The sequence below is a fragment of the Anopheles nili genome, chromosome 2, assembly GCF_943737925.1.
Source record: "Anopheles nili chromosome 2, idAnoNiliSN_F5_01, whole genome shotgun sequence".
In the NCBI taxonomy this organism is placed as follows: domain Eukaryota; kingdom Metazoa; phylum Arthropoda; class Insecta; order Diptera; family Culicidae; genus Anopheles; species Anopheles nili.
Window position 1 is genome coordinate 64,149,612 of NC_071291.1, and position 14,576 is coordinate 64,164,187.

The window sequence follows — 14,576 nt, forward strand, 5'->3', positions numbered from 1 at the left end:
AACATCGTGCAGACAGGCTTCGTGCCGTTGCAGAAAGCCACCCAACACGAGCTGAAGATCGACGCGACGGAACAACTAGGAGCCAAGAGCAAAATCCTGGTGGCAACTGTAGTCAAAAATGTGGTGGTGTTCGACATTTTGGACGTGGTCTACAACGATCTGTTGAATGATGTGAGTAATGTAGTGGTTAATTGGGGATATGAAACCGAAAGGATGATTGACAGAATGTCCTTGTTGGGTGTAGTTTGATTTGCAAGTGAACAAAAGCGAGGCCCGTCCAGGAGAGCAGTTGGAGCTGAAAGTTCGCGGTCGTCCTGGAGCGTTTGTGGCATTAGCGGCGTACGACGAAAGTTTGCTTCAGTACGGCAACAACCATCAGCTGTTATGGCAGGACGTTGAGGAGATAGTCCACGGTTTTAACTCGTTCGAGTTGAATGAATTCGATCTGTTTCACGTGAGTAGTATAAGCTGGGAAACATGGCGCGTAGTAGAACCTTTCACTTTTTGCTTCTTTTCCAGAGCATAGGGCTGTTTGCACGCACGATGGATCACATCACATTCGATAGAGGTAAACAGGTCTGCTAAAATGTCTCAGATCGATTAATACTCCACTTATTTCTTATACTGCTCCTCTGTGTTTCATTCTAGCTGATGATCACTTTGGCCGCGCCGGATCTACATCCAAAACGGCACCGAAAAAACAGGTCTCATTTCGCACCAACTTCGTCGAATCGTGGCTTTGGAAGACCCACAAAATTGCCGATTCTGGGAGCAGAACGATCAAAGAAACCGTTCCGGATACGACCACCTCCTGGCACTTGACCGGGTTCTCGATCGATCCGGTGTACGGTTTGGGGATCATCAAGAAACCGATCGTATTTAAGACGGTGCAGCCGTTCTACATTGTTGAGAACCTGCCGTACTCCATCAAGCGCGGTGAGGTTGCCGTTCTGCAGTTCATTCTTTTTAGCAGTTTCACTCAACAACACCAAGCATCAGTGACGCTGTTTAACGTGGATAATCAAACCGAAATCATCGGCCAGCTGTCAAAAGGTGCGTAGTAATTCTCCCCATCATCCCGTTTTCTATCAACGCACGATACTAATCATCTTTCAATAGACGGAAGCTACACGAAATCGATTAAGGTACCTTCAGGCACCGGAGTGCCAGTGTCATTCCTGGTAAAAGCTCGCAAACTCGGTGAGATGATCGTGCGCGTCAAAGCGTCGATCGAACCTGCAACGGACACGATCGAGACTGTCATCCGCGTGCTTCCCGAGAGCCTCGTAGAGCGAAAGACGGTGTCACGATTTTTCTCCCACAACACCTACCACAATAAAACGTTCGCCATCACGTTGGACATCGATCGAAAGGCGGACGTGGGATCGAAAAAATTCGACTTCATTCTCACCCGTAAGTGAACGAACACCTTCAAGAAAAACCTTTTCCAAACGTTTGAATGGGGTCATGGGATCCTTCCAGCGAACATCCTTACGTCGGTGGTGGACAATCTGGAGAACCTGCTGTCAGTTCCGGCCGGGTGTGGTGAACAGAGCATGATACGGCTCGTACCGAACATCCTCGTGCTCGATTATCTTGCCTCGATTGGTTCCACCAACAATCAGTTGATCGATCGAGCGACAGCACTCCTTCAGCAGGGTTTTCAACACCAGCTACGCTTCCGCCAACCTGACGGATCATTCGGGCTGTGGGAAAAAAGTGGTGGCGGGCTTTTTCTCACAGCTTTTGTGGGCAAATCGTTGGCAACGGCTTCAAAGTACCTGTACGAGGTGGAACCCGCGATGGTGGAGAAAGCGTACGACTGGCTCGCCGCACGACAGCATACTACCGGTCGATTCGACGAAGTTGGTCCCGTTTTCCACCGAGACATGCAAGGTGGGTTACGTCAGGGCATTGCACTGACATCGTACGTACTGATCGCGCTTCTGGAGCACCCGAAATCAGCCACTACGCACGTGAAAGTCATCGAGAAAGGCATCCGGTACGTTACAGACGCGCTAGAGCACATCCAGGACTCGTACGATCTCGCCATCGCAACGTACGCGCTAATGCTGCACGGCCACAAGGACGCAAAGGAGCGCTTTCTGGAGAAGCTGATCGGGATGTCCTCGGTGCAACGGAACGGCACCGAGCGATTCTGGCACAGAACGGCCAATGGTATCGAAACCACCGCTTATGCGCTGCTGTCGTTTGTGCAGGCAGAACGCTACATCGACGCTACCGCCATCATGCGGTGGCTTGTGGGTCAGCGTTACACAACCGGAAGTTTCCCACGCACGCAGGACACTTTCGTTGGACTGAAAGCACTAACAAAGCTTGCCGAAAAGATTTCACCCGCACGCAACGACTACGCGGTTCAGCTGAGCTTCGGAACCGGTCAAGGGCAGCAATTTCGCGTCAAACCACTGGACATCGCAAGCTTGCGGTTTCAGTCCGAAATAACGGACGAAACACCCCGAGTTGAGATGAACGTCGATGGGCAGGGATTCGGGTTGCTTCAGGTGAACTACGAGTACAGTTTGGATTTGCGTAACTTCTCGAACCGCTTCCAGCTGGAGCTAACGCCCGAGCTGATGTCAGAGTCAAAAGGCGCCGAACTGAGGCTGGGCGTTTGCACTAGCTTCATCCCGGATCTGGTGGACGCACGCTCAAACATGGTGCTCGTGGAAGTAAACTTTCCGAGTGGGTACGTCGTCGAGCAGAAGCCCATCACCGGCGCAACCAAGCGCAATCCCATTCAGGTAAGTGCAACACTTGACGCTCAGGCGATTCGATCAGCGCTAAGGGCTTGGTTCGGACATTGCAGAATATCGAGCGACGTTTCGGTGGGACGTCCGTGGCCGTGTACTACGACAACATGGGTCCGGAGCGGAACTGCTTCACGGTCACCGCCTACCGACGTCTCAAAGTAGCTCTCAAGCGTCCGGCGTACGTCATCGTGCACGATTATTACGATCCAAGTAAGATGGCGCGCTTTTCACGAGCCCTCGGGAAATTCGGTTCGTTCTGACCCGTTTTGGGCCCCTTTGTATGTTTTGCAGGGTTGAACGCGATCCAAATGTACCAGGTAGACGACCGGGGTGTGTGTGATGTCTGCGAATCTCAAGACTGCCCAGCGGCCTGCAAATCATAAGCAAATTGTGACGTAAAGCAGATTCTTGCCGGAGGGATGTTCGGTGTGATTATTTGAGCTGCTCTCGCAGAAATGCAAACAATCAAGCGGGACAATAAAGTGGCTGTGGTTTGGAATTGGAAACGTTCGCCCCGCACACAAATCATTTTCGCCTTTGAACATAATAATTGACGTCCTTTAAGTGACGTAGCGAACATCGTCCCGAATTCCTCAGCCAGCCCGAGGGTGAGGCCAATAAATTTCACCATTTTGTCCCACCGCTTAGGTAGCTTTTCTGGATTGGGAACTGACGTGAAGTAAGACATGTACTCGCCTGGTCCGTCGCCATTCGCCCGGTCACGTGTGCCTGGGAGTACATCATTTATCTTAAGCCTGTCATGATTTCGGTGCCGCGCTGTCGTTAGATCGTGCCCGATACGACCGATACCACCGGGTGTTACGGGGGGTTTATTTCGGTGATCATATGTCGGTGTCGTCACCGAAAACAACAATTTATAGCTGACGTAATCCCGATTGCAACTGTCGAACTGTGTGTGTGCTTGGCAGTGGGGGAAGGATCTGGAAAACCAATACCAGCCCGCCCCAGGACCGGCCTGTCAATCAAGCTGAGTCCCGGGACTGTCGTGCCGGGCTGGCTAAATGGCTGGTATCGCAAATTTATAGCACACTTCGCCGAAAAGCACGCTAAGAGAGCTGGTTCGTGAAGGTGACACACGAACCGGGGTTGGAAGGACGAACGACACAGGTCGGTTATGGGAAACCACCGGCGGGAAAGAGAGAGAGAGAAAAAAAAAAGTACGCACAAGTTACATAAAACGTCATTCATCTAATTCACTTATCAATTTACTACGCTGCTACGGCTACGGCCGCTCGAAAGTCAGATTTCGTCCACCCGACACCTCGATTCCGAAGGATTCGAACGGCGTTCGGTTGCTTTCTCCACGAGTCAATCGCTGCGACCCATCAATCAACAGCCGCAAATAACAATACTAGCAGCCTGGGTGTGCGAAGGCGCCTTTGCCACCCAACCAAGGCCACCGCGGCCGCTACCGACGGCAACCGTTGTGGGTTGTCCTGATTGATTGATAACACGGCAGAACGGTACTGGTACTGGTGGGTGGTTTTCGGTGAGGGTGTGAGAGTGGGCCGTTTGCCACGCACATCATCGCGTACGGGTTTGAGAGGACGTTCACGCCCGGCCGGCACAAACAGGATGAGTGGCTTAGGTTCGAGCTGGTGGATGGAAACACGCGTTTCCCATCGGCGAATTTGTCGATTTGGTGCCAGTAATGATGGGGATGGAACATTGGGAAATGGAGCTTTCGGGGAAGGGCAAAAAAAGGGTGCTGGTTTTTTTTTGTTCCGCATTTAAAAGCTCACTGGAAACTGGCTCGAACGTTATCAACAGCTTTGACTTAGAAGAACGTCTAAAAGGTCATGCCGAGGTCATTCGAGGAGTTTTCCGACAACTTTTCATAAATTGGGAGATGAGACTTGAAGTATCTTTTCTCACTGATTATGGTCTTTTTAAAGCTGATTAAAATGATGAAGACATCTTAACTGTGTGAGAGTAATTGAACGAAAGCTTTATAAAGTACCAGACACATCGATATACATCAAGGAATCCTTGTTGATTTTCTTTTTTTAGATTTTCTGACCAATCTTATCCCGTCCATCATCTCACTGTGGGCCAGTTTCACCCACCGTAATGAGGTTCAAGAAACCGACCAGGCCTGAAACTGATGTTTCCGAACGGCGAAGGCATTAAAACAGAATAATTTGATGTGGTTCTGGTTGCCGCATCCCCGCACCCAGCCGCTATCCGACCCACCCTTCGAAGTAGGTGCCGACATCGACGTTAAGTGCGCTCCGGGGCCTTGAGTGCGACCCTGTGTGAAGTCCTCTCGCCACCGGGTAATGGCCGACACTGCCGCCGGTTTCGCTCCATTCGAGTGCGTATGTGTTCGGATCGAGGAAATTAGATGAACCAGAACGCGGCCCTCAACACGCCATCGTGCGTTTCCGTTTGTGCGGGAGAAGAAAAATCTCCGCCTAAGCGAGAGATAAATCAACGATACCGGAAGCATCGGTTGAAGATATCCTTCGCCCGAACCACCGCGCACTTACATCATCAAGGTCTCTATTTCATTTCTACGCTCGAACCTTCCCGAGGCTCGAGATAAGCACCGCTATCATGCCCTCGTCACGGAGGTTGGGGTTTTTTTTTTCCTTCACGCTTTCTGTAACCGAACCTGAAAGAACCCGGGAGTCCCTGAGAGCTTCACCGGCTGGACGAAATTAAGAATGAGCGATTGGGAAATGAAGCCCATTTGTTCTAATGAGCTGAGTGGTTGCCGAGATTGACTGTATCGAGTCACGGCACGGCTTTCGGTCTCACCCGAAAGGACCATCCAATGGCGTCCAATCAGCGTGGAAATATTCCTGCCCTGCCTTTGCGTGCCCACGCGGAAAAATCGCAGCTGCCGACGCACTGGCTGGCCTTTGGGATCGGACGGGGCTCTCTCTCTCTCCCCCATTATGCTCCATTTCTCATTTCAAGCGTCTTTACAATCGTCCGGGAACGACCGACGATTGGTCCTCGCTGTTGGTAAGCATCTTGTCGACGTTATCAGCCCAAAAGCTCGTATTTTCCCGGGCTATGGGTGAATGTTTTTTTCGAGGGATTCCCCTGCCGAACCGTCGGGATTTTCGCACACCCACCCCCGGACAGCCTCCGGGCGTGAATAATGAGCATCGCACAACCAAAGTGACGCGCTCCATCGTTATCCCTGATTGCATGCGCCGCTAGGGACTGTCACCGTACACCCGGATCATCCCGACAGATGCGGCAGGCGGTTGGGACACTCCACGCCCTGAGTTCCCGGGAAAAATGATGAAAATTTAATAATTTACGACATTCTTCTCTCTCTCTCTCGCACGTCATTCGTTTCCATCCGGCCGAGTTTCGCCACTCTATTAGTTGGGTCGCTTTCAGCCCGCAGCATCGATCAATACGCAATCAGTGTCGGCGATGCATTCTTGTTTGTTGTGCTCCTTTTTTTTTGTTCTTTTTTTACAACTTTATCCTTCTCTCTCTCTCGCTCTTGCTCTCTCACTCCCTCTCTCTCTCTCTCTGGCAGTATTTGCTGCTCATTGTTTTCGATGCCGTCGAAAATTTGATGGCAAACCGAACCCCAAACGGTTCACCGGCACTGCCGACGGGACTTTTTCGCGGAACAAATAACACAATTCGGTGCAACTGTAACTCGATAACCGGACGGTTCGTTGGTGAGCTAGCCCGAACTGAGGCTACACCAGGGTGAAATTTAATTCCGAAACACTGTGCCAACGGCATGTTTCGGTGGTCGGGTTTGGTGGATAAATTTAACTCGTTTTGGCTTTGTTGGCGTGTGGCGGAATTCATGAGCTTAAACCATCACTAACCCAATCGAATGAGACAAATTTTCCGTGCGCTTGTAAAAATACTCGCCCGCTTTCAACGCTAGCTGAACCGCGCTGCGCAATTGTGCATTCTGATCGATCTGATCGATGTTCAGCCCAGTTTTTTTTGTGTGCTGTGTGTTATTTGCAGGCTTCTGCCATTTTTGCCATCCCAGCTCATTGATGCACGCTAACCTAAAGCAAGCGCCATTTCAATCAACTGCCAACGCCACCCGGTGTGTCTGGTTTCTGGAAACACCCAATAAAATTGCCCCCGCGTGAGCGCATCGGTACGTACATGCCCGAGCAGCACGTAGGAGATGATTGAAGGGAAAACCAGCTTCCGAAAACGCAAACTGACTGTTCACAAAACAACGCACCAACCGTGCCCGCTCGCATCCGGGGAGATGGCTCGTCTCGTGCGTGTTAGTTGAATCGTCGGGTTTTTTTTTTCATCTCCCTCTGCGATGTAGTCCATGGAATGGAAAATTGGAAGCGAATCGTGGAAAATGAATCCCCCACGGTCAGCCGGCCATGATGCGAACGTGATGAGTTTGCAAATGAAGCTGCGACCTCACGGAAACGGGCAATTAACGTCAGTAAGCAGCTTGCAGTGATCAATAAATAATCGATGCATTACATCAATCATCGTGTGGTGGCATCGAGCGCACGGCGTAGATCGACATAGCGAAGTTTTTCCGGTCTCTTTCCGAGCAACGGTTTAGAGATGGATGTGGAGTTGGGTTTATTTTTTTTTTTGTGTTACCCTGTCACATTTCCACGATGTGCACCCGGTTTTTTCCTCCCTCAAATCGCGATCCGGAATCGAAGGCACAAACCGTTCCGCACATGATACAATATTTGCACAGTTGATTGCAATCGGTTTGCGCTATCGTATAGGCATCCCGGCATTCGTCGGATGGGTGGACGAACATGGTGGGATGGGTAAAAATGCAGTCAAACGCACGCGAAACCGTGTGCAAATATGCAACCGAACGATCCGGGAACGAGCTCGGAACGCCAATTCGTAGCGAATGGAAGCTGACGCCTAAAACTATGCAACGTGCACAGCTCTGATCCTGCGAGTGCTTTTTTGATCCGGATTTTCCGCTGCCCGATGGAAAAGGTGCAATTGCAGTGAAATCCCTCGCAAAATGAAACCCAAAAAAAAATACTAACAACCAGTGCACATTCCAATATGGTAAGGCTCACAACAGCTAGGGAGCCCATCGTGCTGGCTAAGCGTGAATGACGCACAATATTTGTTTGATATATACGTTTGCGTTTCCGTTTCCCGCGCTGACGACTGCTGGGGGTCGTGTGCAATAAATAATTGTCGCATTTTAATTACCTCGCAATCCATCAGGCCCCGGTACGCGAACAGCAGAGCGGCCCCGAACGCAATAAACGTGAGCAAATTTCGAGGATCGCTGAGCGTCGTAACGAGCGGGATCGAACCCATCTGCCAGTCGTGGCTGAGCGTTGAAGGGCACAGCAGCAGCCACCAGTTGAAGGCCGCCAGATAGCAGAACGTCAGCAGGCTGTGGATGAAACGGGACATCGATTATGCACGCACCAGTCGATTTCGGGCCGTACTTACCGCACGTATAGGCTCGGGTGGAAGGCAGTCGGGTTGTCCTGCTGCGAAAATCGAGGCAGTGAGCCCTGTAAGAGCGCCAACCGGACAGCCAGCAGGACGCCCATCGAGAGTAGGACGCGGGATACGCGGCGCCCGAACTGGTGCGTCTCTTCGCTCCAGCGCATGTCCTGGACGGTGCGCTTGAGGGCTGGCCAGTTGCGGTAGGTGTCGTAGGCGACGTTTAGCAGGAACACGGTGATGCCCGTCTCTTTGGCCAGCATGCTCAGACCACCAAGCACGATGCTGAGCCAGATCGAGTTCATGTCCGGCTCGTGGCAGCGGCTGTGGGGTTGGATTGGAACGCGCCAGGGACATCAATTATTTTTGCGAAAATTGCACCATGATTCATAAACAAGCCCGGTGATGTACGGACGAGATGGTTAACTGAATATACATGTGATAGGGACGCGTTGTTGGATGATGATGAAAAAAAGAACAGGACTGGAGCATAGAATGTCGTTTTCGTTCGAGATATAGGGTTTGAAATACTGCCTTTCAGCTTAAAATCACTGCTTGAGCTATAGGACTTTAAAACAATGATTTAATGAAATAGTGGTCTCCTTGCCATTTTTCTAAGAGGTACATTGTTGATTTAATATAAAACAGGAGCATTTACATAAGTTAACAAAGTCGTTGGAAAAACGAAAAGTTATCCATTCACCAAGTGAAATCAAGAAAAACTTTTCCCTCGCAGCCATCAAATGGAAACGAAACACAAACTAGCAATGTCTGGTTCGAGCGTGGCAACTAATTGCAACACAATTCGGAACGAAGAACAAAGAGCATTAATTACAACAACAGCAACAACAACAAAAAAACCGAGAAAAATGGACAAAAAAAGTACACCTCTTTCGACAACGAACGCCAGCTAGCAACCAGATAGAGTGTTGGGTTTAATTCAAAGCCACCGGCAACACGGCAAAGCGCCAACGCCTAACAGCGGATGGATGGCTCGCTTAAACCGCTTTCCAGCGCACACCATAATTGCTTTATTCGCTCCTTTTATTGCCATTTGCCGGCGCGCGGATACGTCAAATTGATTCCCGACAGTAAATTACATTTTAATCGTCAAGTCAATTATTTCACCGCTCACCACGCGTGTAGCACCCACGCGGCGGAACCGGTTGTGCCCGCGGGCACGGATTCCGGCACCGGGAAACGGTAAATAACGAAAGTAAGCCCGCAGAACCTGGCAGCGTGGGAGAACAAAAATTAAACTAACGAGACAACAAGACGGGCTCGTCGGAGTAAAGCCACGCGCAAGTTGTAATCCGTGAAAAAGCGGCTTTCCTTCCACGACGTCATCTGCCACAACCCCGTTGGGGGTTTTTGAGGTTTTGTGTCCTTGCGGGAAGAAGCCCAGGCGTACAATCGTCTTTTCATTTGCCAACCCCATGGCCTCCTGCGTTCTGCCCAGCGCAACCGTCCGTGGCAGTTGTGTGCATTGTCATGCTTTTGGGGTAAGTAGCTCTCATCCGCTTCACGACCGAAGTTGCATCGCCATTGCATTGACATCGAAGATGGCACTGGAGTAGCTATCTTCTTTCTCATGCTCGTCTCCACCAACGGGAGCAAAAGAGAGCACCATACAAAGCGACCCGAGAGGACGAAAGCACAGCAGGAAAGCGCTTCATCTGCTTGCTTGACGAGGAATGCAACTTTTCCGGGGTGTTGTCTCATTTTCTTAAAAACACTAACCATACTGGTTCACCAGCCAACTTTCTTACTGTGTAGTGGGGTTTTTCCGCTTTCGGCTCGTTTATTTTATTTCTTCTCTTTCTTCCCACCCACGACGTCGTCGGTCGACGGTCGTCAAATTCTTCCGTTCTTTCGAACGGCGAGTAGCAAACAAAACCCAACCCAGCGTCGTGTAAGAACGCGCAAAGTTTTTGCAGTGTGTTGAGTTCCAAGCGAGCTCCAAGAATGGTGGTTCTGGCGTCCGACGGGCAACCTCGGCAAAGCGTGGTACCGCAATGTTTAAACATTAAAGAAGTCCCGCTCTCGCCAGCGCCAGCTGCAGCTGGGATGACTGTGTGTGTGTTTTTTTTCTCTTCCTGCTGTTGTTTGTTTGTTGCTTCTATTCTATTCCGCACCAGCCTCATTTTCGCAATTGTTTTCCATCACCCGGCCAGCCGTGGCCAGCTGGTGTTTTTCTGCGTTCGTCATCGCCGACCCACCGCAAAGTCATCGCTGTTCATTTTAATTACAAAAACAGGCACACCCAGCCACTCGAGTCGAGGGTCTGCTTAAATGCTGGGCCACTGTTGGTGGGCAGAAGAAGAAAAAAAAAAGGCTAACTCAAACCACCGAAGGACCGAGTTTAGGGCTTCATTCGAAAGGTCAGCATCTGCTAAACTGATGGTGCCGGTGGTGAAATACGCCGCATGGAACTCGCTCGAGGAAATTAAAATGTCGATTTCTCACCCTCTCGTGAATTATTCATCCGGCTCAAGCTGGACTTCCCGAAGCTGGTGCTGGCGTGCGCAATTGGTACGGTCAAACACACTAATTGCTTGAATTATGATGACCTATCAGTAAAAGTTTCAGCCCCTCCACGGTAGCCTGAGCAACCCCACCCCACGAAGGGTGGCAATTAAAGTTGATGGAAATATTTCGGCCCACTAAAACCCGACGAGGCGCCGCTTTCATCGGAACGATTTAGATCAAAAGCCAAACCCTGGGCGGCCCTTTTTTGGTAGCGCTTTTAATTCACCCTTTTTTGTAGTTGCTCGCTCCTTCCTTTTGCTCTTCATTTCTTTGCAGTGTTTTCCATCAGTGGGCAGTGGGTGGTCCACTTTCCACCCGGCTGCCTCTGCCAATTGAGCAATTATGCTAAATGCGTATGAATTTAAGCTCTATTCGATGGTCCTTTGCCAAAACGGGTACGAGCTGCCACTGCATTAGTAAACCCCCTGGAAGCTAGAATCGCACCTTCCCGGGGGGACGGTGGGAAAATATGCCCAAAAAAAAGGGGGGAAGCCCCATTAAAATTCGGATATCCTAGGTACCTTTTCTTGGCACCCGTGACTGGCACGGGAGTGGAGAGATGAAAAGAAATTTTTCCTCTAACGAGGATTGCTGGGACGTGGGTGTGGGAGCGAAATGGAACTGCTGTCATTCATTAGAGCTTTGAAGTTCATTGACGACCGAAATTATCGTTACATGGCTTAAATCGTCGTAATGTACTGTAATTGAAGGTCTGTTGGGATTTCAAAATGGCATTGCGATATGAGTCATCATTTCCACTAGATATCATAATGAAGTGCTGGTTAGGTGTTTATGGGTTTGACATTTGTGGAAAATTCCAAGCCTACTATGCTTGTCAAAACTCATCGTTAGGTGCCGCAAAAACTAATCAAGTTATCCATCCATTTCAAAACAACCCGATTCTTCTGTACAAACCGGTTATAGAGATAATGGAAACAAATTCAAAGGCTTATAGTTGATCAAACAGAGTATCTGATTTTGTTGTTTGTTTTATCTTTTCTTCTGCCATCATGTGAACGTATGACTCACCGAAAACCATGTCCACTGTCACTTAATCAATTATCGTACACAAAAGGCGACCATTTCTGAATGACCCAAGCAATTGCCGGGCATTTTCTACCAAAGCCGTGTTCAGCAACTGTTGTTAAGAACTTCCATTTCTGATTAAAACCCGGCACCCAACACCTCGGCATGGTGGAAAACACGCCAAGGATGTGCTTGTCACACCAGAAACATGTGCATAATATTCCGGATTTGTCTCGCCAACTCGCTCATCATCTCTTTCGCTCGGAACATCAGACCGGATTTCGTTTGATCCTCCCCCAGCAGCCCGGCAGCCGGGTGCTGAATGCGGTAAAGCTCGAGTTGTGCAAATGGTCAGCAGAAGCGAAAAAAAAAAAGAGCGGCAATAGAAAACTTTTAACACCTTCCTGAAAGAGCGCCACTTGGTCGTGGCCGTGCGGCATCTTTATCTCTTCATCAGACACGCTAGCGTCCTTCGTCCGCTCGAAGCTCGAAGCTCGAAGCTTAATCTAGCACGGAGGCGGTTTCCTCGGAATGGAAGAACTTTTTCCCGACGACCGTCCAGGGAGTGGTCAGGCGCTCCACAGAATATAGATATATGCTTGACCTCTTTTTGACATACGCACCGGGACGTACCGTACCAGGCGGCTCGTGGGATTAGCTGGCGTTTCGCCATCATGCAAAAAACTTTTCGCCCCCATCCTCCCACGGGTGGATAATGTGCCGAAAGCTATCCTTCGAGAATCATTCCGCAAATTGAACGTTTATGATTTCGCCTGGCCCGGTCCCGTAAATCTGCGGGCGCTTTTGCTGGTTCGGCCTTTGGCCCTCGGTGCTTGGGAAGTGGATTTGCTTTCACTTGATTTTTTTTGTTTTCTGCATCGTTCACTCTCCCCCACTTCGACTAGCTCTTTCGTCTTATGCCCGAGACGTTGGCCACTCGCCCCCCCCCCGGGAGGAACGGGAGGAGAAAAACGCATTTCCGCGCCAGCCAACGGGCGAGGTCAAACGGCACGTCATTACTGGCAGCCATACTTACCCGTGGTAGACCAGCAGCGAAATTAGGAAGAATATACACGCCAGCACATCGGCACGTCCCACGATGCCCGTCACCTGCGAAGGAGCAAAAGAGAGCAAACCGAGGGTTAGCAGGCGAGTCACGAACGGCCCGAAGCTGCCAGAGCAGACCAAAGCCTCCGGAATGGGAGCAGGGACTGAAAATGTTAAGACATAAAATTTGAGATTTGCCCCGGGCGTGATGAGAACATCCTGCGTTCGTCGCGTCGCTCGGAGCAGCAGAGGGCCCGGACCATAAAACGGAATTGGTTTCCAAGCGTGCTGGAGGGGCCTGGACGCACCCGGATGGATGGAGAAAAGCACCCGCACCAGAAGATGTGAAAAGGAAAGTCGCAGAAAAGTCGCAGCCCGGAGGCCGAAGTCCGACCGGCGCCGGGCGTTAAAAATACCTCAACAGTAATCATTGCGCCGTGGCGACGACGGACCAACCGACACACTCAATATTATAGTTATGGAACGCTTCGGGGAAGTTACTTTTAATACGGGCCGCGCGCGGAAACGAATTTAATTGCGAAAATGAGGAAAATAAACTCACTCCCGGGCCTTGGCGAGAGGCGAGCAATCGCGTCGTTGGAATTCAATAAGAACGGGCGCGGAATTCACGCGACGTGCAGGCGTGGGTGTATGAGTGTGTGGAAAGCGTGACGAGGGGTCCTTAATTTCCCGAGCCCGGGAAAGCGATCGAACGCACTTCGCACGTTGGTGTGGAAAAGTTGGAACAAGTTTGAAATGAAGCCGAACGCAAATAACAAGTAAATTACTGCCCAGCATTTGCGCGGGAGACAAATCAAGCGAATCCTGTCCGCTTATTGCAGAAGCATTAAATTCTTAATTCGACTGCGTAAATGTGAGTAGCTTTAATGGGCACAAGCTTTAAAAACCACAGATTGAAGCGAGGGAATTGAGTGAGAAAAAACCAACCATCTCAAACACAAATCCGGTCCCGTTGAGGGTTAAAGCGATGGCAAAAGAAATGCTTTTCACGGTTGGTTGCGGTGGTTTGTGCATTTAAATTAGTCCCGAGCTTTCGAGTAGCTTTTCACCAGTGAGCTGGAAAACATCACACCGGTACTGCCAGAACCACCGCCGGGTACTTATTTCCCGTGCAAAACCTCCCCCAGAAAACCTGGCGTGTCTTAAAGGCGAGCCGAAAATAATCACGCTCCATCGCGCACCGTCAATCACGATCGAGCGCACGCTTTCCGTTCGTGGAAAGAAAAACACCCAAGAACAGCCGGCAAGCGGAACCGTTTGATGTTCGATCCGGTGTCCACCTCAAACCTCGGTGTTTCCGTTGCGTGCGAAAATTCAAGCGCCACGGCTGCCACCTTGAGACGCGGCCCGTTGCGTTGCGCTTTGATCAGTGGCCGCGTGGAAGTTGCGTGTCCGTCTCGGGCAGACATTCAATCATTACGCCTTCGGGAGTATGGAGAAAAAAAAACAATCCCAGCCCAAAACCTCCACCGAGCAACAGGAAGGTGGGCTCGGTTTTCCAACGGACCAACAGCTGCCAGTGGTGCCGGGAAAATCGATCGAGCAACGACGACCCGAAACTCATCAGCGGGTGCCTTTATCACTAATGACAACCGATTGACCGATTAATTGCCGATTCGAGCTGCCGGTGGTAAGCGGTCGTAAAAAAGAGGGCTGTAAATCGAGCGGACGATTTCGGACCGAGCACGGAAGAGAAAAATATCGACCACGAGCAGGGAGTAAAATATTGATCCGGGTCGACCCTTCCACGGGCACGTGGCC

General features: G+C 50.4%; 1 protein-coding gene across 1 annotated transcript in view; it reads right to left on the minus strand.

Moving 5' to 3' along the window:
- LOC128728214 (protein O-mannosyl-transferase TMTC1-like) overlaps positions 1 to 14,576 on the minus strand; it is a 52,401-nt gene that overhangs the window by 16,859 nt on the left and 20,966 nt on the right. Inside the window, exons 3-5 of the mRNA XM_053821859.1 lie at positions 12,784 to 12,857; positions 8,196 to 8,516; positions 7,947 to 8,136 (exon numbers count right to left, since the gene is read on the minus strand). Of these exons, the coding sequence (XP_053677834.1) occupies positions 7,947 to 8,136; positions 8,196 to 8,516; positions 12,784 to 12,857 (585 nt within the window). The remainder of the gene's footprint in view (positions 1 to 7,946; positions 8,137 to 8,195; positions 8,517 to 12,783; positions 12,858 to 14,576) is intronic.